The sequence below is a fragment of the Mobula birostris genome, chromosome 15, assembly GCF_030028105.1.
Source record: "Mobula birostris isolate sMobBir1 chromosome 15, sMobBir1.hap1, whole genome shotgun sequence".
Taxonomy (NCBI): Eukaryota; Metazoa; Chordata; class Chondrichthyes; order Myliobatiformes; family Myliobatidae; genus Mobula; species Mobula birostris.
In genome coordinates this window covers 39,762,900-39,786,196 of record NC_092384.1, presented here as the reverse complement: position 1 = coordinate 39,786,196, position 23,297 = coordinate 39,762,900, and the positions used below count along the sequence as shown (strand labels likewise).

The following is a 23,297-nucleotide window of genomic DNA, read 5'->3' as shown; positions in this document are numbered from 1 at the left end:
CTCAAGCAAAGTGACAGGTGATTAGAATCTGGAATGCATTTGTGGTGAAGGCAGGTTCCACTGTGATTTTCTTTTTTTTTATTTTTATTGAAGGAATGACACAATACAGGATATATAATGGATTACATTTTCCTCCATTTTGCTTTAGTATCGTACCCCCAAAACAAACCTCCCCCCCCACCCGCCCTCCCCGAACATATCATGGCAGCTAATATATTTACAACACAACAATTCACAAATACAAGTACGGACATTTCACAACCGTACCCCCCCCCCCCCCCACTACTTCAATACGACGGCTCACACACATCTGCAACATGTCAGATGATCCAAAATACACTCATATTTACAATTCATCAACCACCCTGTGAGGTAAATTATAAGTGTGTTAAATGGGAGGCAACTTCCTAAGTACAATCAAATGCCCTCAACTAGTAGATAATTCCTTAAGACTCCCAAAATATGATAAGAAAGGTCCCCATTTCGAATAGAACTTTTTCACAGACCCCCTCAAAGTGAATTTAATCTTTTCTAATTTCAGAAAAAACATTACATCTTCTAACCAAGCAGCAGCAGTTGGGGGAGTGGCAGATTTCCAAACCAGCAAAATTCTCGTACGGGCCAATAGCGATGTAAATGCAATGATATCTGACTGGCTTGCATTTAAACCCAAATCATCATCTGCCACACCAAATACAGCTATAAGCGGGCAAGGTCTCAGTGTCACCCCCAAAACCTCACTGATAATTTTAAAAACCAGTGCCCAATAGTCATCAAGCCGAGGTCATGACCAAAATGCATGTACTAAACCAGCCGGAGAGAAGGAACACCTGTCACAGCCAGCGTCTGTCCCAGGGTATACGTCTGCCAGTCTGGCTTTACTTAAATGTACCCTGTGTAAAACTTCGAATTGTATGAGCCCCAGTCTAGCACATGATGATGAGAAATGAACCCTATTCAATACTTTTGCCCAATATTCTTCCGCAAGGTCCATACCGAGGTCGTCCTCCCACCTACTCTTAGTTTTGTTTAGATCTTGAACTCCCAAAGACATCAGCTGAGAGTATAGTTCAGAAATCAGCCCCTTATTGTTAAAGCTAAGAGTGAATTTTTCCCATAACATAGCAGGTGGTAGATCAGGAAAAGAGGGAAACTTTTCCTTGACAAAGTGGTGAATCTGCAGGTATTTAAAAAAATAATTATGCAGAAGGCCATACTTACCGCGCAGGTTATCAAAACTATCAAATACGTTATCAGTATACAAATCCTTAATGCGCATAAGACCGTTCAAACCCCATTGTCTGAAAGCTGAATCGAATGTGGAGGAAGGAAATAAATGTTTTTTATGAACAGGGCCCAAAACTGAAGCTGATATGAACTTATAGTGGCAGCGAAATTGATTAAAAATTTTGAGGGTGGAGAGCACAACTGGGTTAGATGTGAATTGAGAGGATTTCAATGGTAAGGAAGAATACACTAAAGCTGGGAGAGACGAGGAGTGGCAAGACCGTGACTCAAGCAGGCACCAGATTATATCTGGCCGGTGAAGCCAAAATAATACTTTTTGAATGTTCGATGCCCAGTAATAATGAATAAAGCTGGGAAGACCCATTCCACCTACGTCACGACCTCTTTGAAGAATGCGCTTATTAACCCTTGGGACCTTATTTTCCCAAATAAAGGAGGTTATAGCTTGATCGACTGATTTAAAAAATAACTTAGATAAGAAAACTGGCAAACACTGAAACAAATAGAGAAATCTAGGAAGTATAGTCATTTTCACTGACTGAATTCTCCCAGCTATAGTAAGGGGTAAGCTGCGCCATCTCTCGAAATCAGCCTTCATTTGGCTAACCTGAGGCCTGTAGTTAGCTTCAAACAGAGATGTAAAAGAGCGAGTAATATGTATTCCTAGGTATACAAAACCATCTTGAGATAAAGGAAAGGGCAAGGATTCCTGTCGGATCTGTAGAGTTATTAATGGGAAAGCATTTGCTTTTTTGAAAGTTCAGTTTATAGCCAGAGAAGGTTCCAAATTGACCTAATAATGACACAATAGCAGTATACCTACAGGGTCGCTAACATAAAGTAAGAGGTCATCAGCATATAGGGAAACACGGTGTTCCATGTCCCCTCTTCTAACACGTTGAAATAATGTAGTTGACTTAAGTGCAATAGAAAGAGGCTCAATTGCAATTGCAAAAAGAAGAGGGGACAGTGGGCAGCCTTGGCGAGTGCCACGTGTTAATGGGAAATAGATCGAAAATAATTTGTATACACGCTAAAGGCGAGTGGTATAATAGCTTAACCCAAGCTATAAATATTCTGCCAAATCCAAATTTCTCCAAAACACTAAACAAGTATACCCATTCCACTCTATCAAATGCCTTCTCCGCGTCCAAGGCGATAACCTCTGGACTTGGAGAATCACTCGATGAATAAACCACATCAGCCAGTCGACGGATATTAAAAAAAGAATAGCGATTTTTAATAAAACCTGTTTGATCATCTGAAATTATCTTGGGAAGGGGACGTTCTAAACGACATGCAAGCACTTTAGCCAAAATTTTCACATCTACATTCAAAAGTGAGATGGGGCGATATGATCCACATTGAGTCGGGTCCTTGTCCTTTTTAAGAAGTAGTGAAATAGCTGCCTGTGAAAGAGAAGGGGGTAAGGAGCCATTCTCCAAAGATTCCTGAAATACTTCTAGAAGGACCGGTGTGAGCTTATCCTTAAATTTCTTATAAAATTCTATTGGATAACCATCAGGACCTGGGGACTTACCACTCTGCATAGCCATAATGGCATTATTAATCTCTTCCTGCCCAAGAGCCCAATCTAGGTTCTCCACTTCCTCTGGTTCAAGAGTTGGTATTTCCAAATTATCTAAAAATGTTCCATATTTGTTTTATCTGAGGGGAACTCTGAGGCATACAGAGAGGAATAAAAAGTTGCAAAGATGTTATTAATCTCTTTTGGATTGCTTGTCAAGTTCTGGTGCATGTCTCTTACCTGGGGAATAAATCGTGATGCAGCTTGACGTTTCAACTGATGAGCCATAAGCCGGCTCGCCTTGTCACCATATTCATAATAGAGGCCACGTGTCTTAAGAATTAATTGTTCTGATAGGTTTGTAGATAGAGGATTAAACTTCGCTTGCAAATCAACCCGGCTTTTATATAATTCCGCAGTGAGTGCCTCGGAGTATTTTCTATCCAGGTCCCAAATAGATTTGCATTTCCTTCCTACGCTCTTTATTGGCATGTGAAGTATAAGATATTATTTGACCCCTCAAGTAAGCTTTTAAAGTTTCCCAAAGTAAAGAGTACGATACCGACTCAGTTTTGTTAGTCTCGAAGAATGCGTCAATGTTAGCCGATTATATAACTACAAAATTTCTCATTAGAGAGCAAAAGGGGGTTAAGTCTCCACAGAGGCCGTTCTCTAACGTTTAAAGGAAAACATAGGTCCAGTTTCACGGGCGAGTGATCAGATATAACTATAGCAGTGTATTCAATTTGTCTAATCATAGGTATCAAGGAATTATCTATAAAGAAATAGTCTAGCCTGGAATAGGAGTGGTGAACATGAGAGAAGAAAGAGAATTGCCTAACTGATGGATTCAAAAATCTCCAAGAATCCATATAACCATTTTGTTGCATAAACATCGAGAAGGCCTTTGCCATACCAGAAAATGTTCCCCTAGGGCAAGACCTATCAAGCAGTGGGTCAATAGCACAGTTCAAATCTCCGGAAAAGATTAGCTTATGTGTATTCAGGTTAGGTATTAATGACAAAGCCTTATTTGCAAATTGGACATCGTCCCAATTAGGAGCATAAACATTTACCAAAATAACAGGTATCTGAAAGAGAGAGCCAGAGACTATAATAAAGCAACCATTAGGGTCACTGATTACATCAGATGGTGTGAACTGCATTCTTTTGGTGATTAATATTGCCACCCCCCTGGACCTACTATTAAATCTGGAATGAAAAACCTGACTAATCCATGCTTTACGAAGTCTATTATGGTCCTCCACTCTTAAATGTGTCTCTTGTAGAAATAGTATATCTGCTTTTAATTGTTTCAGATGAGAGAAAACTTTAGCTCTTTTAACCGGACCATTGAGCCCCTTTACATTCCAAGAAATAAACCTCACAGGGTGGCCTCCATCAGCAGCACTCACGTTAACCATATCAAAAGGCACACAGGGCCCACAATCCAAAACAGTGCGAGGGTATAAGTTGCACACAATAACGCACAATGAAAAGAAAGTCTGATCAATCTGTAACACATAAAAGAATAAGCTGCCATGGTAATCCCCCAAAACACTCCCCCCACCACTTTACACAAACAAAAAAACCCAATTAACCCCTGAAGCCTAGATCTACCTCCCCAAATGAGGATGATCGCAGGCAGTACCCAACAAAAAACTTCCAAGGCGTTCCCCATACAGCCCAACTTTCAATCTAATCTAGGGTGGCTCCCCTCCTTAAAATTTATCCTATCACTTATACTACATTTAATATAGCATACAGGCTAAAGATGACACAGGTCAAGCTAAGCATTAAAAACAAAAAAAAAACTGGGCAACTTAAATGCCCGAGATATAAATCCCAAATATTTACATTTTGCTGGTTGAAAGTTTTTGTTAATCAGTTTCAGTAGCATAGCAGTTCGACCCAATCGCGTTCCACAAATTAAACTGAAAAAATGAACAAAGGAGTGGATTATGAAAATTAACAGTTTGCCTTGGCATGAGGCCCCTTCCATGCTACATGAATAACCTTAAAAAAAAAGTCATTGCTCTTCTCGTTCTTTTTCTCCCCAGCGCGAATGGTAAAACTCTTTGGCTGCCTCTGGTGTATGGAAATAATGCTTTTTACCTTCATGCATGATCCGGAGCTGGGCAGGATACAAGAGGCCAAACCTGACCCCTTTCCTGTAAAGCAGGGATTTCACCTCCTTGAAAGCTGCTCGTTTTTTACCCAGCTCCGCACTAAAATCTTCATAAAAAAACACGCGGTGTCCGCGGAAATACAGCTCCTGCTTCCGTCTGTTGATGATGCATCGCTTATCTTGAAAGGAGTGAAAGCAAACCAGGAACGTTCTTGGTCTCGTTTGCTTGACTCCAGAGACACCGGATGGTTTACGTCCGACTCAGTGAGCACGCGAAAGCACGAGAGGACTTGGGAAAAAATCTGTCCCCAGCACTTCGTCAAAAAATTCGGTGGTAAATTTAACAGGGTCCGAACCTTCTAAATTTTCAGGAATGCCAACCACTCTCAAATTGGATCTCCGTGACCGATTTTCGAGGTCATCTAGCTTTCCCTTCAGAACTGCGTTTTTGCTCTGCAACGCTGCAATGGCGGCTTCGGTGCTCACCAGTCAGTCACTGTAATCATTCAGGCCGTCTTCAACCCCACGAATGCGTTCGTCGTGTGACTCGTAAGCAGACATAATTTGTTCCATGGTAGCAGTCACTGGTGATAAAGCATCTTCAAGTTCTCTTTTTAAGGCAGAATGCACCGCTTGCGTCATGTCAGTAATAAGTACTAAATGAAGCCTCTCCAAGTCATCGGGTAGTGCAGGTTCGGGTCCAGCTCCAGCAGCGTGCAATGGCGCCATTACTGTAACATCAGTCTGCTTGCTCGAGGCTTCGCTATCTTTTTCCCCAGTTTTACTTCGAAGGTACATTCTACTTGCCATTTCAATGTCCAGCTATGTCCCGCGTTGTTCACAATGGCAAATATTCAGTTATCTCGGGCATACGGCAAAGATAAACAGGTAGGTTTTCAATAAAAATCGGGAGCGACACTCACACGCACCGACTCAAACCATACTCAACCCCGGAAGTCCCACTGTGATTTTCATAGGGAATTAAATAAATATGGTGTAGATAGGACCAGAAGGTGGAACAAGAGTAGCTCCATTGGAGAATTGGCACACATTAGAATCTGTCAAAGGCCTATTGTGATAACCATTTTATAATTGGATATTTTAGCAAAAGTAAAGTTTAATCTGATTTGATATTTAAATCACCTTTTAGTTAATTCCTGGCCAGTTATGCTAAATATCTGGTGTGTTCTACCCTGCACCTGATACTCAATTTTATTAAAGCCAATGGAATGTGACAGAACAGAACACACTTCCATTCATACAAAGCTATTTACTTGTGGAAGTTTGCTTGGCTAAAATTTGCTTCCTGTATGTACGTAATGCATTCTATCAACCTCAAATTCAAGAGTGAAGTAGGTTTGAATGGTAGTAGATGTAATCTTGTGAGTGAACCCCCCACGTTGAAGGTATCAGTGACAAGTTATTTGTGAGAACGACATGGCTGAGGAATGCCAGTTGGTAAACAATTATGGTTGTCGTTTTCATTGTTCAAAAGGGTTCTTGTCAACTTCAATTTTAATTTAGAAAATAATTCCATTAACCTCCACTCTGCATCTTCAACTTCTACTCAAGTATTTTTCCATTTTGCTGAATCTGCTGGTTTCTCATTCACCTCAATTCTTGCAGAAATCTTAGATGCAAGACAAACAGTCTTCCCACCCAGCTCTTGTAACTCAAGGTTGACATCATGCTGCTCTACGAGTCAGCCTGATCTCATTTGTTCAGTATAGCTGTATCAGTAGCTGATTAACAGATACTTGATTTGAAAACCAATTCTCCTTCACTGAGGGGTGAAGTTATTCTTGGATTGTAGTTGAAACATTGTTTATTATTATTGTTTGTTTTATTGTCTATTATTTCATCAGTAATTCTACTGAAAATAATTGTATTTGTTTTACAATAGGTGGGTGGAATAAAAGATAAGGTTTTAGCTGCACATAGAGCCGGTCTGAAGCGAGTCATACTACCGAAGAGAAATGAGAAGGACCTTGATGAGATTCCAGCCAACATGAGAGAAGATCTAGATTTTATAACTGCTTTTTGCTTAGATGATGTACTTAATGCTGCATTTGATGGAGGATTTCCAGCAGAGTCGAGGCATAGTATTTTAAATAGTAAACTCTAAGATTATTGCCACTTTAAAATTGTTGGCTTAACAGTTGTTAAACGATTCTTTTATTTTAAACTACTATATAGCGGTGGTTTTCCAGCCTTTCAAAGTAAGGTGCAGTGTGGAGGCCAAATACTTATTATGAACAATACATACTTGTGGTTAACTTTGACCTATCTAGGCATTTTGGTTTATGGTCTAGAGATAAAGAATATAAAATGGTTAAAGTTCAATTGTGCATTACATGATTTTGGCAAAATACCTAAAAGTAGTGTTATATTCTGATATCTGATTCCATAGAAGTTGTATAATTAGGAAATGTATTTTGATTTGTTTTCAGTTATACTGATGCTTCAAGAAATCATTGTACTTGTCTGTTATTCAAGATGGCTTAATTTATGCAGTACTAGTTCCAACTGTTAATTACTATAATGTCTATAAAATCTAATCCTAATTATGCCATATTTTTCTCCAATATATTTGCATCTCTTAATTTAACATATTTCATTTTATGTTTATTTAGAGATACCATGCAGAGCAGGTCCTTAAATTCCTGAACTATACAAACTAGTCTTTCTCCTCAATTGTGAGGAATGGAGTGGATTGGATTTGTCCACCTGTGACTGATATTAACCATGTCATAATTGTAAAACCTGCTTTTCTACATGACATGCAGAAGCTAAGCCTGTGGAAAGATGTTATGAACCCACAGGAAATTGCCAAGCCACACAACCAGGTAGCAGCTGTTGTGAAGACATCATGCCACAAGGTTTATGAAATTAATTCCAGAGTGTGATCTACCTTAAAGTCCTTGTTGAATATGATACAAACAGCAGTGCAAGTATGCTTTTACTTCCCACATACTTTTATTCTCTGTCCATTGCAGCCTAGCCTGCTACTTGTCCCTACCATTAGTGGTACTTAAAGAACAATATAATTCTAACTGCCATGTGTATACATTTGGTCTCACTCTGCCGCAGATGTTCCCTTTGTTGTCTTTATCCCTCCCTTTTCTCTTGTCATTTTCTGACAACTGCTTTCAGACCTAAAACCTGGGAATCTGGACAAATCACCACCATTGCAATGATACTGAGCGTCAGTAACCTGGCAGTCAGAATTTGCCAACACGGTGTTTATTACCCAGTCTGGGTGTCATGAGAATAAATTAGTTCCAGCTTTTATCACAATTGACTGAAATATTGACAGCTGAATTCCAATCGGGGCAAAAGTGAAAGGATTTGATGTAGTGTAAGTACAAGGAACTTAGTTAAAAGTGAAAGTCAAGGTTCATTTATTATCAAAGTATGTATGCAGTAGACAACTGAGATACACCTTCTCCAGATAGCCACAAAACAACACGGAAATCACAGAACTTCGGTAACATCCTCCAAAGACAAAGGGAGACCACTCGAATGCAGAGGGAGAGCAGTGAGGAGATAGGTGGTCACAAACAGACGCCTTATCCAGCACCAGTGAGCTATAGACAGCTTATCCGGTAGTGATCCATCACAAAATGCAAGAAGCAGGTAGTTAGTGCTGAACCCTTGTTCGCCTTCCGCATTCCCTTTGCCATTTCAATCTTCCTTGACACTTTAATTGGCAAAATGGAGTTGAGCATGGCCTCTAAGCTTCACCAGGCGGTCGGTGCTCATCTCCTGGAATGTTCTCTGAGACATCTGAGCACTAGATCACTCAGTCGATCTTCAAACTGTAAACCGCATTTAAGATGAAGAGAAGATGTACGCGAAGTGAAATAAACAGTTTTGTGGACTATCTGGAAATCTTACAAAAATTGTTTGTTTGTTCATAGGCAATGATCCCAGCTGCAGGGTAGTATCTGGGGCTCATTCACCATGACCTTCATTTAGTCATGGAGGTCAGCAATGAGATGTTCACCATTGATTGTGTATGAAATTCTCTGCAACTGGTAGTTCATGTCTGCAAGCAGTAAAACTAGACAGTATTCGGGCATGGGCAGATAATATAAAATATTAACCCTAACACTACAGTGATCACCTTCAACAAGTAACTACAATTATGTATCCAGCAACTGTACCAGCTAGAGTGTGTATGCTGTAGCAAGTGACTTACTGGTACCCAGAAAAAAAATCTGAAGCACTAATGTTAATTATTATACAATAAAATATCAATCCTAAACCTCAAGAAAATGGCAATCATTCGACAGAAACTTAAGTGTCATAACCTGCTATATTCTTCATTTAAACCCCAATTAAAATGGTAATGAGTCTCTTCAGTCTATCACCAATACCAAATGACATTCCAGAAACATCTGTCATGTTCTTGCATGTTCAAACTAGCTTTCTCCAGCACTTAATGGGCACCTCAATGACCATACCACTGGAACAACGATTTTTATTAACCACAGGAGTCACGCTATAATATCTCCAGCGATCCAAGAGTAGGAATGATTGAAAAGCCCATGTGCAAAGACCCTCTGCAGAGGTTTCAGGAACTAAAGATTGTATTTACAATATACAATACAGGCTCAGATTTTAACAAGGTTAAAAAATGCATTTTTTTTTTGGTATGCAGGGACTTGCTATCTTTGTCAACTTCTCCATGGTGTTACTTGTCAAGTTATATTTATGCTCATGAATTGCCCCATTGAAAAATCTGAAGCTATGCTGAAAAGTAAGTTTCTAAATTTGTAAACCTGGAGAGAGCAGAAAAGTACAAGGAAAAGTTTCTCATGGCCAGTGCCAAGCTACCTGAGAAAGGACTGGAGTTTGGAGGCCCAATGTCTGAGAGTTAGAGCGTCTGAGCCAAGGACTGGAAGCCTGGAGGTAGCCTGTCCTGGATTTTGAGGCCTATGCATGTGCAAGAAGGGGTGGGAAAGGGGCTCATTTGGCTGTTGTTTTATTCTGTTATCATTGTAGATGTTTATGTTGTGTATTGTGCCTATGCTATGTTAGCGCCAGAGTACGTGGTGACACTTGTGGGCTGTCCCCAGCAATCCTTGGGTGTGTTGGTTGTTAATACAAACCGCACATTTCACTGTTCTGATATATGTGTGATAATTAAATCTGAACTCAAAGGAACTCCAGCCTGGAGATGACATATACAAGCATTCAGACAATGCGTTAAAGACCTATTATTTCAAACCAATTAAGTACACATTCGTTCAGCATTGAGAGCACCTTCCTTGAGTTCAAAGTTCATCTTCAGCTATCGAACCAAATGGCCCAGATAGAAGCTACAGATGAAGTCTAGACATTTCAGTTCAACCTAGGTAGCTGTGTTGGTGCAGTGCCTTGCTATCCATACCAAAGAATCAATTATCTTTCAAAGAGAAGGCAGCACTGAGTGGCTATTTCAGCATGCTACCTTGGTCATGCTCCCCTACTCTCAATGGAAAAAGCCTATCCACATCAACTCTATGTCTCCCTCTCATAATTTTAAATACCTCTAAGTCCCCCCTCAACCTTCTACGCTCCAAAGAATAAAGACCCAACTTCTTCAACCTTTCTCTGTAACTTGCGTGCTGAAATCCAGGTAACATTCTAGTAAATCTTCTCTGTACTTTCTCTATTTTTTGGTTCTGTGGGCGAGAACGATATTCCTGGATGTTATTTGCCTCCTGGGTGCTAGGGGCTGCGATGTCTGGGACAGAGTCCTCAGCATTCCTAAGTGGAAAGGTGAACATCCGGAAGTCTTCGTCCATGTAGGTACCAATGATGTGGGTAGGTCAAGTGACGAGGTTCTGAATAGGGAGTTAGGTGCCTGTTAAAGGGCAGGACCTCTAGGGTTGTGACCTCAGGTTTGCTACCTGTGCCATGTGCTAGTAAAGATTATACAATTTCATATGTGGCCAAGGAGTTGGTATAGAAGGAAGGGCAGAAGATTTTAGGATCATTGGGCTTTCTTCCACTGAAGATCGGACCTATACAGAAGGGGCTGTTTGCACCTAAACTAGAGGGGGAATAATCTACCAGAAAGGTTTGTTACTGCTGCATGGTGGGGCTTAAACCAGAGTTGGAGGGGGATGGGAATTGGTGCCAGAACAGTTAGTGGAAAGGTTGTGGAGGCAGATGTTGCTAAGACCTCAAAGTTAAGAATCAAAAGGTTGAGCATGCTGCGACAAAATCGAGAAGAGTGAATACAGGGCTGAAGGTGCTGGATCTGAATGGGTGCAGTGTACGGCATAAGGTGAGTGAATTTGCAGATTGGCAGGTATGACTGAAAGATTATAGCTGGGAGTTTAGAGTCCAAGGATATAGTCAGTCATACTTTATTGATCCCAGGGGAAATTGGTTTTTGTTACAGTTGCAACATAAATAAATAGTAATAAACCATAAATAATTAAACAGTAATATGTAAATTATGCCAGGAAATAAGTCCAGGACCAGCCTATTGGCTCAGGCTGTCTGATCCTCCAAGGGAGGAGTTCTAAAGTTTGATGGCTACAGGCAGGAATGACTTCCTATGACACTCAGTGTTGCGTCACGGTGGAATGAGTCTCTGTCTGAAAGTACTCCTGTGCCCAACCAGTACATTATGTAGTGGATGGGAGACATTGTCCAAGATGGCATGCAACTTGGACTGCATCCTCTTTTCAGACACCACCGGCAGAGTGTCCAGTTCCATCCCCACAACATCACTGACCTTACGAATGAGTTTGTTGATTCTGTTGGTGTTTGCTACCCTCAGCCTGCGGCCCCAGCACACAACAGCAAACATGATAGCACTGGCCACCACAGACTCGTAGAACATCCTCAGCATCGTCCGACAGATGTTAAAGGACCACAGTCTCCTCAGGAAATAGAGACGGCTCTGACCCTTCTTGTAGACAGCCTCAGTGTTCTTTGACCAGTCCAGTTTATTGTCAATTTGTATCCCCAGGTATTTGTAATCCTCCACCACGTCCAGACTGACCCCCTGGATGGAAAAAGGGGTCACCAGTGCCTTAGCTCTCCTCAGGTCTACCACCAGCTCCTTAGTCTTTTTCACATTAAGCTGCAGATAATTTTGCTCACACCATGTGACATAGTTTCCTACCGTAGCCCTGTACTCGGCCTCCTCTCCCTTGCTGATGCATCCAACTATGGCAGAGTCATCACAAAACTTCTGAAGGTGACAAGATTCTGTGCAGTAGTTGAAGTCCGAGGTGTAAATGGTGAAGAGAAAGGGAGACAAGACAGCCCCCTCTGGAACCTCAGTGCTGCTGATCACTCTGTCAGACACACAGTGTTGCAAGCACACGTACTGTGGTCTGCCAGTCAGGTAATCAAGAATCTATGACACCAGGAAAGCAACCACCTCCATTGCTGTGAGCTCCTCCCCCAGCAGAGCAGGGTGGATGGTGTTAAATGCACTGGAGAAGTCAAAAAACATGACCCTCCCTGGCTTGTCCAGGTGGGCGTAGACACGGTTCAGCAGGTAGACGATGGCATCCTGGACTCCTAGTTGGGGCTGATAGGCGAACTGGAGGGGATCTAAGTGTGGCCTAACCATAGGTCGGAGCAGCTCCAGAACAAGTCTCTGAACAAGTTCCAGAACAAGTTTCGTTATCCGTTGTATCGAAAGGATAGGGAGATGGGATGGTGTCACCCTGTTGTTAAAAAAAAAATCAAATTATTAGAAAGAGGGCCAGAAGGTGTTGAATCATTGTGGATAGAGCTAAGGAACCGCAAGGGTAAAAATACCCTGATGGGAGCTGTATTAAGGATGTGGCCTACAAATTACAACAGGTGATAGAAAACGCATGCCAAAGGGGCAATGTTACAGAAGTCACAGGGGACTTAAATATGCAGGTAGATTGGGAAAATCAGGTTGGTGCTGGATTTCAGTAGGGGTAATTCTAGAGTGCCTACAAGCAGCTAGTGATTGAGCCTATTGAACCCACTAGTGGATCAGCTATTCTGGATTGGGTGTAGCCAAGTCATCTGGACCAGGTGGTGTACACCCCAGAGATCAGAAAGGGGTGGCTGAAGAGATCATGGCAGCATCTTTCAAGAATCAATAAATTCCTTGAGTGGTTCTGGAAGACTGGAAAATTGCAAATGTCACTCTAAGAAGGCTGAGAACCAGAAGAAACTAAACTATAGGCCAATTAGCCTGACCCCAGTGGTTGGAAAGACGTTGGAGTCAATTATTAAGGTTGGGGTTTCAGGATACTTGGAGGCACATGATAAAATAGATTGTAGTTAGCATGGTTTCCTCAAGGGAAAAATCTTGCCTGACAAATCTCTTAGAAACATAGAAAATAGGTGCAGGAGTAGGCCATTCGGCCCTTCGAGCCTGCACCGCCATTCAGTATGATCATGGCTGATCATCCAACTCAGAACCCTGTACCAGCCTTCCCTCCATACCCCCTGATCCCTTTAGCCACAAGGGCCATATCTAACTCCCTCTTAAATATAGCCAATGAACTGGTCTCAACTGTTTCCTGTGGCAGAGAATTCCACAGATTCACCACTCTCTGTGTGAAGTAGTTTTTCCTAATCTCGGTCCTTAAAGGCTTCACCTTTATCCTCAAACTGTGACCCCTCGTTCTGGACTTCCCCAACATCGGGAACAATCTTCCTGCATCTAGCCTCTCCAATCCCTTTAGGATTTTATACATTTCAATCAGATCCCCCCTCAATCTTATAAATTCCAACGAGTATAATCCAGTCTTTCATCATATGAAAGTCCTGCCATCCCAGGAGTCAATCTGGTCAACCTTCTTTGTACTCCCTCTATGGCAAGGATGTCTTTCCTCAGATTAGGGGACCAAAACTGCACACAATACTCCAGGTGTGGTCTCACCAAGGCCTTGTACAACTGCAGTAGTACCTTCCTGCTCCTGTACTCAAATCCTCTTGCTATAAATGCCAGCATACCATTCGCCTTTTTCACCGCCTGCTGTACCTGCATGCCCACTTTCAATGACTGGTGTATAATGACACCCAGGTCTCATGGCACCTCCCCTTTTCCTAATCAGCCACCATTCAGATAATAATCTGTTTTCCTGTTTTTGCCACCAAAGTGGATAACTTCACATTTATCCACATTAAATTGCATCTGCCATGAATTTGCCCACTCACCTAACCTATCCAAGTCATCCTGCATCCTCCTCACAGCTAACACTGCTGCCCAGCTTCGTGTCATCCGCAAACTTGGAGATGCTGCATTTAATTCCCTCATCCAAGTCATTAATATATATTGTAAACAACTGGGGTCCCAGCACTGAGCCTTGCGGTACCCCACTAGTCATTGCCTGCCATTCTGAAAAGGTCCCATTTATTCCCACTCTTTGCTTCCTATCTGCCAACCAATTCTCTATCCACATCAATACCTTACCCCCAATACCGTGTGCTTTAAGTTTGCACACTAATCTCCTGTGTGGGACCTTGTCAAAAGCCTTTTGAAAATCCAAATATACCACATCCACTGGTTCTCCCCTATGCACTCTACTAGTTACATCCTCAAAACATTCTATGAGATTCTTCACACATCCTTTCACAAATCCATGCTGACTTTGTCCGATGATTTCACCGCTTTCCAAATGTGCTGTTATCACATCTTTGATAACTGACTCTAGCAGTTTCCCCACCACCGAGTAACAAGCAGGATAGACAAGGGAGAACTGGTTGATTTGTACTGGATTTTCAGAAGGCCTTTGACAAGGTGGAACATAAGGCTGCATGACAAGCTACGAGCTCATGGTATTACAGTAAAGTTTCTAGCATGGATAAAGCAGTGGCTGATTGGCAGGAGGCAAAGCGTGGGAATAAAGGAGCTTTTTCTGACTGGCTGCCGGTGATTAGTGGCGTCCCACAGGGGCCTGTGTTGGGACTGATTCTTTTTAGATGTCAATGTTTTGGATGATTGAATTGATGGCTTTGTTGAAGATATGAAGACTGGTGGAGGGAGTAGAGGCTACAGAAAGATTCAGATTTTTAGGGTATGAGAAATAGCAGATGGAATAGTGGCAGGAAATGTATGGTATGTATGTTAGTAGAAGTGAAAGAAATGATCATTTTCTAAGTGGAAAAAGAATACAAAAACTGAGAAGCAAAGGGACTTGGGAGTCCTTGTGCAGGATTCCCTAAAGGTTAATTTTCAGGTCGAGTCTGTGGGGAGGAAGACAAATGCAGTCTTAACATTCATTTCAAGAGGACTAGAATATAAAAGCAAGGCTGTATTGTGTTGAGGCTTTATAAAGCACTGAGGCCGCACTATAGGTTTGGGTCCCTTATCTTAGAAAGGAAGTGCTGAAGTGGAGAGGGTTCAAAGGAGGTTCACAAAAATGATTCCAGGATTGAATGGCTTGTCATATTACAGACATTTGATGGCTCTGGGCCTGTATTCACTGGGATTCAGAGAATGAGGGTGACCTCATTGAAACTTATCGAATGGTGAAAGGTCTTGACAGAGTGGATGTGAAGAACAATACAGCCTCAGAATAGAGGCACATCCTTTCAGAAACGATGAGGAAGAATTGCTTTAGCTATTTGTTGCCACTGGCAAATGTGGAGGTTAAGTCTGGCCAAAAATGTATCACCCATGATTAAGCGGTGGAGCAGCCTCAAATTGGCCAAAAGGCCCAATTCTGCTCCTATATGTCCTGCTCTTATTATAGACCTCATGCTTCCCACTCTTCCCCTTTTCCCCAACCATGATTCTCCTCTCCCTAGTCCTCTTCCCCCTTAGTCCACAATAGAAACCCATATGAAAATTTGTTTTTTTTTTTTTGGTGGTATTGTGCAATATAGGATTACTATAGTCCTGTGAAAAAGATTCTCTAAATGGAAACAATAGTTATATGTGTTTATCATGATAATCACCCTAATGCAATTCCACCTTGACCACTTAGGCTGGCATATGATGGTCTAGCATTAAAGTTGTGGCTGCATTCTGGTTAGCGGAAGACTACTTCCTCTCCCTTAGAAAAAAAAATAAGCATATCTCTAGCATTCCAGAAACACTTGCTCTGAAGCCAGTTTCATAGTTTTGTCCTGGCCTTAGCTGCACACTGATTTGGGCCATTCATTAGCTTGTTGGCCAAGAGATATTAAGAGAATTTTAGAAGTGGTGGATGAGTGAGGAAAGGAACGTGATGACCTCATTACAACTCATTCACACACTTCAACCTAGAGATCAATTTGAAATGCATTAATTACCTTTCCGACAATGTGTTTTCTGATACAATGCTCATATTTAACTGGTGAGAGCAAAATAATTGTGAAGACATCTCTGCTCCTGGCGTACAGCATCGTTCATGCAAGAGTCATACTGTGTGTAGCACAAATGGATAAAATTGGCTTTTTTGCATTATAGTTTTCAATGAGTGACATATCCATTGGATAGCAACACACATCAAAGTTGCTGGTGAACGCAGCAGGCCTCCTGTACTGTAAAGATGAAGCCACACTCAGGTTGGAGGAACAACACCTTATATTCCGTCTGGGTAGCCTCCAACCTGATGGCATGAACATCGACTTCTCTAACTTCCGCTAGGCCCCACCTCCCCCTCGTACCCCATCTGTTACTTATTTTTATGCACACATTCTTTCTCTCTCTCCTTTTTCTCCCTCTGTCCCTCTGAATATACCTCTTTCCCATCATCTGGGTTCCCCCCCCCACCTTGTCTTTCTTCCCGGACCTCCTGTCCCATGATCCTCTCGTATCCCCTTTTGCTCACCTGTCCAGCTCTTGGCTCCATCCCTCCCCCTCCTGTCTTCTCCTATCATTTTGGATCTCCCCCTCCCCCTCCCCCTCCAACTTTCAAATCCCTTACTCACTCTTCCTTCAGTTAGTCCTGACGAAGGGTCTCGGCCTGAAACGTCGACTGCACCTCTTCCTAGAGATGCTGCCTGGCCTGCTGCGTTCACCAGCAACTTTGATGCGTGTTGCTTGAATTTCCAGCATCTGCAGAATTCCTGTTGTTTCCATTGGATAGTGTTGATTTCCATTGCTGCTTAATGAAAGCATCAAGCTTCTCATTAGTGGCATATCTGTGGTCTTAAGGCTCCAACTACACAATCCATTTGGCAAATCAACCCATCAGTCCAATCAGTAGGAGACCAGACACATTCTGAAGCTGGATTGTTACAAGTTGCTGGTTCTGCATAATTCTCCTGAAGAGCTTGGACTTTATCTCCAGCATGCCAGACAAAACACCAATCATCTTGCTGCATCATTTTATTTAGTTTAGTCCTCATCCAAGATTATCTGGAGCAGAGAAGAATGTCAGGTAAAAAGTTCAGCCCATGGTACTCAACTTTTTTTTTTGCTTATGGTCCTCTTCTCTCCCCCTCCCCCAACTTAGTTTCCATCAGTTCCTAAAGTTTTCTTAGGTCAATAGTACTAGTTATTCTAATATGCATGTTTTAGCAGTTTATAGGTACAGTGTCATGCAAAGGTTTGGGCACCCCTGGTCAAAATTTCTGTTACTGTGAATGGCTAAGCGAGTAAAAGATGACATAATTGCCAAAAGGCATAAAGTTAAAGATGACACATTTCTTTAATATTTTAAGATGACTTTTTTATTTCCATCTTTTACAGTTTCAAAATAACAAAAAAGGAAAAGGGCCCGAAACAAAAGAGTTTGGGCACCCTGCATGGTTGGTACTTAGTAACACCCCCTTTGGCAAGTTTACAAGCTGTGATACGTTTTCTGTAGCCAGCTAAGCCTTTCAATTCTTGTTGGGGGCGATTTTCACCCATTCTTCCTTGCAAAAGGCTTCTAGTTCTGAGAGATTCTTGGACCATCTTGCAAGCACTGCTCTTTTGAGGTCTATCCGCAGATTTTTGATGATGTTTAGGTCGGGGATTGTGAGGGCCATGGCAAAACCTTCAGCTTGCACCTCTTGAGGTAGTCCATTGTGGATCTTGAGGTGTGTTTAGGATCATTATCCTGTCGTAGAAGCCATCTTCTTTTCATCCTCAGCTTCCCCCCCCCCCCCCAAGACAGTGTGAGGTTTGCTTCCAGAATTTGCTAGTATTCAATTGCATTCATTCTTCCCTCTACCAGTATATGTTCCCCATGCCACTGGCTGCAACACAAGCCCAAAAGCATGATCGACCCACCCCTGTGCTTAACAGGTGGAGAGGTGTTCTTTTCATGAAATTCTGCACCTTTTTCTCCAAATGTACCTTTGCTCATTGTCGCTGAAAAGTTCTATTTTAACTTCCAAGATCCATCAGGCTTGTTTACATGTTCCTTTGCAGACTTCTGACACTGAATTTTGTGGTGAAGACGCAGGAAAAGTCTTCTGATGACCCTTCCATGAAGGTCATATTTATGCACGAGTTGCTGCACAGTAGAACAGTTCACCACCATTCCAGAGTCTGCTAAACTTTCCTGAAGGTCTCCTGCAGTCAAACGGGGGTTTTGATTTACCTTTCCAACAATCCTACGAGCAATTCTATCTGAAAGTTTTCTCTGTCTCCCAGACCTCAACTTGACCTCCACCGTTCCTGTTAACTGCCATTTCTTAATTACATTACAAACTGAGGAAATGGTTACCTGAAAACACTTTGCTATCTTCTTATAGCCTTCTCCTGCTTTATGGGCATCATTTATTTTAATTTTCAGAGTGCTAGGCAGCTGCTTAGAGGAGCCCTCTGCTTGAGTCAGGGTATTTATAAAGCTTTGAAATTTGCATCACCTGGCCTTTCCTAACAATGATTGTGAACAAGCCATATCCCTAACAAGCGAATTAAGGTCTGAGACCTTGGTAAAAGTCATCTGAGAGCTCAAATCTCTTGGGGTGCCCAAACTTTTGCATGCCACTGTACATATTAAATGTTTTACAGGTGTATATTAAAAAAGAACCATATCCAAGCTCTGAATAGGATACTTCATCTATTATTCCAATCAGCAATGAAAAAGTGTGCAATATTGTTACAAAGATGAGAAAATCTGGAGACACTGGAAATCCAAGCAACACACAAAATGCTGGAGGAACTATGGCAGCATCTATTGGGGGGGGGGGGGGAGGGAGCAAAAAGAGTACAAGTCAACATTTCAGGACAAGACCCTTCAGCAGGAGTTACCAAGTCCTGCTGAAGGGTCTTGCCCAAAATGTCAACTGCTGAGTTAGTTCCTCTAGCATTTTGTACCCGCGTTGCTTAACATTGTTACTTCGGGTATTTAGCGAGATCCTTGCGACTGATGCAAACTACCAAGTTTTTGAATAACTGATTGCAATGTGGTTAAAAATACTCTTTTCACAAAACCAAAATGATTATGAGCTTTTGATAGCAGGTGAAGAGCTCAAATAAGACCACATCCAATTAGATAAGAGTGGGAAATCCAGTTAAAAACAACTTTGCTTTCTCCCAGAGCTGTGAAAACTTATCTTGAATATCACTAGCTATGCTATCCAGAAATCTTGCTTACTACACTTTGCTTGAGCTGTTATATCATTGAGCTCAGTATGACATTTTTGCAATGTGATGTCAACACATACATTCACCCCAGGTGGATTCACCACCCAATCAGAAACACATCTCCAACCGGTCCACATCATTTTGCAGTAGTTTCAAATGATCAAAATATGCAATCAGCTCATCATTTTGCAATCCCACTTTAAGAGTGCCAGTGAAGGAATTCACACAAACTTTCAACATCCAATATTCCTGCTGAAAAGTAAACTTTCAAAAGGAAAGCAGTAAAACTCTTGATTTCAATACAAGATTCTATTTTTTCCTTGCAACTGCTTGTTTAATAGATTCAGTTTTTCAAATATATCTGACAGGTAAAATATAGAACATAGATTAGTACAGCACAGTACATGCCCTTTGGCCCACGATGCTGTGCCGACCCTTAAACCCTGCTTCCCATACAACCCCCCCACCTTAAATTCCTCCATATACCTGCCTAGTAGTCTCTTAAATTTCACTAGTGTATCTGCATCCACTACTGACTCAGGCAGTGCATTCCACGCACCAACCACTCTGAGTAAAAAAACCTTCCTCTAATATCCCCCTTGAACTTCCCACCCCTTACCTTAAAGCCATGTCCTCTTGTATTGAGCAGTGGTGCCCTAGCCAGCTGGTGGCACAATGGCAACAGCACTGGACTCTGGAGCAAAGGCTCCAAAGTTCGAATCCAAGTCCGGCCATACCCCGAGCACGCTTTCCATTGGTGCCAGGTTGAGCGTTGAGCTAGCCACTCGGCCTTGTAAAAAAAAAAAGGGTCAAGTCGGGAACGTTCATATCGTGACCCAGTTAATCCGAAGAGAAACCAATCCTGACACTACGCGCCAGACAAGAATGGCTGACTGACTGGTGCGACACGCAAAAAAAAGTGCCCTGGGGAAGGGGTGCTGGCTGTCCACTATCTATTCCTCTTAATACCTTGTATACCTCTATCATGTCTCCTTCTCTCCAGAGAGCAAAGCCCTAGCTCCCTTAATCTCTGATCACAATGCATACTCTCTAAACCAGGCAGCATCCTGGTAAATCTCCTTTGTACCCTTTCCAATGATTTGACATCCTTCCTATAGTGAGGCGACCAGAACTGGACACAGTACTACAAGTGTGGCCTAACCAGAATTTTATAGAGCTGCATCATTACCCCGCGACTTTTAAACTCTGTCCCTCGGCTTATGAAAGCTAACACTCCATAAGCTTTAAGCAACACACATAAAAGTTTCTAGTGAACGCAGCAGGCCAGGCAGCATCTCTAGAAAGAGGTGCAGTTAATGTTTCAGGCCAAGACCCTTCGTCAGGACTAACTGAAAGAAGTGCTAGTAAGAGATTTGAAAGTGGGAGGGGGAGGGGAGATCCAAAATGATAGAAGACAGGAGGGGGAGGGATGGAGCCAAGAGCTGGACAGGTGATTGGCAAAAGGGATATGAGAGGATCATGGGACAGGAAGCCTAGGGAGAAAGGGGGAAATCAGAGGATGGGCAAGGGGTATAGTGAGGGGGACAGAGGGAGAAAAAGAATGTGTATATATAAATAAATAACAGACGGAGTACCAGGCCAAGGTGGGGCATTAGCAGAAGTTTGAGAAGTCAATGTTCATGACATAAGCTTTCATAAGCTCCATAAGCTTTCTCAACTACCCTATCTACCTGGGAGGCAACTTTCAGGAATCTGTGGACATGTACCCCCAGATCCCTCTGCTCCTCCACACTACCAAGCATCCTGCCATTTACTTTGTACTCTGCCTTGGAGTTTGTCCTTCTAAAGTGTACCACCTCACACTTGTCCAGGTTGAACTCCATCTGCCTTCTATCAATGTCTCTCTGCAATATTCGACAATCCTCTACACTGCCCACACCACCAACAACCTTTGTGTCATCCGCAAACTTGCCAACCCACCCTTCTACCCCCACATCCAGGTCGTTAATTTAAATAAATAAATAAATCAATCAATCACAAAAAGTAGAGGTCCCAGAACAGATCCTTGTGGGACACCACTAGTCACAATCCTCCAATCTGAATGCACTCCCTCCACCACCACCCTCTGCCTTCTGCAGGCAAGCCAATTCTGAATCCACCTGGCCAAACTTCCCTAGATCCCATGTCTTCTGACTTTCTGAATAAGCCTACCATGTGGAACCTTGTCAAATGCCTCACTAAAATCCATGTAGATCACATCCACTACACTACCCTTTATCTATATGCCTGGCCACCTCCTCAAAGAACTCTATCAGGCTTGTTAGACACGATCTGCCCTTCACAAAGCCATGCTGACTGTCCCTGATCAGACTATGATTCTTTAAATGCCCATAGATCCCATCTCCAAGAATCTTTTCCAACAGCTTTCCCACCACAGACATAAGGCTCACTGGTCTATAATTACCCAGACTATCCCTACTACCTTTTTTGAACAAGGGGATAATGTTCATCTCCCTCCAATCCTCTGGTACCATTCCCATGGACAACGAGGACATGAAGATCCTAGCCAGAAGCTCAGCAATCTCTTCCCTCACCTCGTGGAGCAGCCTGTGGAGTATTCCATCAGGCCCCAGCGACTTATCCGTCCTAATGTATTTTAACAACTCTTAACACCTCCTCTCCCTTTATATCAACATGCTGTAGAACATCAACCTCACTCATATTGTCCTCAACATCATCAAGTTCCCTCTCATTGGTGAATACCAAAGAGAAGTATTCATTGAGGACCTTGCTCACTTCCACAGCCTCCAGGCACACCTTCCGAAGTTTTAGCAACAACAATTTGTTTTCTAAGTGATAAGCAGATTGGAAAAGATACAATACTATCCCAAAGGGCAAAGTAACAGAGACATTTACCTTTTAATACCTTATTGGACCTCTAGGCATTCAAAATCTTTAGTTTTCCTCAGTTATCAAAAAGACAATCTTGAAGTACATTTGATTTGATGAAGTCAATAAGTCATTATTACAGCAGCATACATACTTGTTGATTGGGTGGGGCAGTCTGTAATTTGTGACTTGGGGGTGGATGCAGAATGGTCTCAGCAGGGTGTGAACAGTAATCTGTACATGGTGAAGCAGAGATAACAATTGATGTAATGCACCCCCCCCCCCCAATACAGACCAAACTGGTTTGCGGCCTCATTTGCAACATCTAGTACATTCTCCCCCATTCATTTCATTCAGAGTTTCAATTATGTACAAATTAATTTTATGTATTTTAGTAATATTTCAAAGCAGTGAACTTGTGGCCCATTCAGAAACTCCAGTGACCCCCAAACACTTGTGGTCCCTACAAAATCAAACATGACCTGGGGGTGGGTCCATGTGGCCCATATTGAGAAACCCATTCCCCTCCACGGTGCCACAACAGTACAAGTGGTAAACTTATTGTTGATGGATTCAAAGGATAAAACTAAAAGGGTCCATTCCCTAATGCACAGTCTTGTCCCCATTCAAATACTAGGGAGACATGGGTGGTTCTGTGTGGGGTTGAAATATAGATGCAGTCCAAGAGCTGTATAGGTACCTAAGACAGTATGAAAAGGACTGTCTATGGCCAAGTGGCACCTGTCATGTTAAATTCAATACAGCTCATTTGCATATCTACAAAAATCATGGAATTTAACCCAATGTTTAACCCAAGAATAAACCCAATTGTTTATTCTTGCCTGTGGATGTGACTATACCATCGGCAATTTCAAACTGGTCTCAAAGCTCTGGTTTCTTTGTCTGCCTTTGAGCTCTCAAGCTCTCCAGCTCTCCAGGCAGCTTTCAATGCTGTCATCTGGTTACCAAAAAAAAAGTATACATCTTTAAAAATTACATCCTTTTGATTTGTTGAACAGCAAAAAGGCAGTGGCTAAATCGAATTTAATGTGATCCCATTTTTTCCTGATGGAAAATATACCAACACTACCTCA

General features: G+C 42.1%; 1 protein-coding gene across 2 annotated transcripts in view; it reads left to right on the top strand.

Annotated features, from left to right (window-relative positions):
- Positions 1 to 9,182, top strand: part of lonp2 (lon peptidase 2, peroxisomal) — a 69,417-nt gene extending 60,235 nt beyond the window's left edge. For both annotated transcript variants that reach the window (XM_072279628.1, XM_072279627.1), the window contains one exon: positions 6,808 to 9,182. In XM_072279628.1, the coding sequence (XP_072135729.1) occupies positions 6,808 to 7,029 (222 nt within the window). In that variant the 3' untranslated portion in view covers positions 7,030 to 9,182. The remainder of the gene's footprint in view (positions 1 to 6,807) is intronic.
- The last annotated feature ends 14,115 nt before the right edge of the window (positions 9,183 to 23,297 follow it).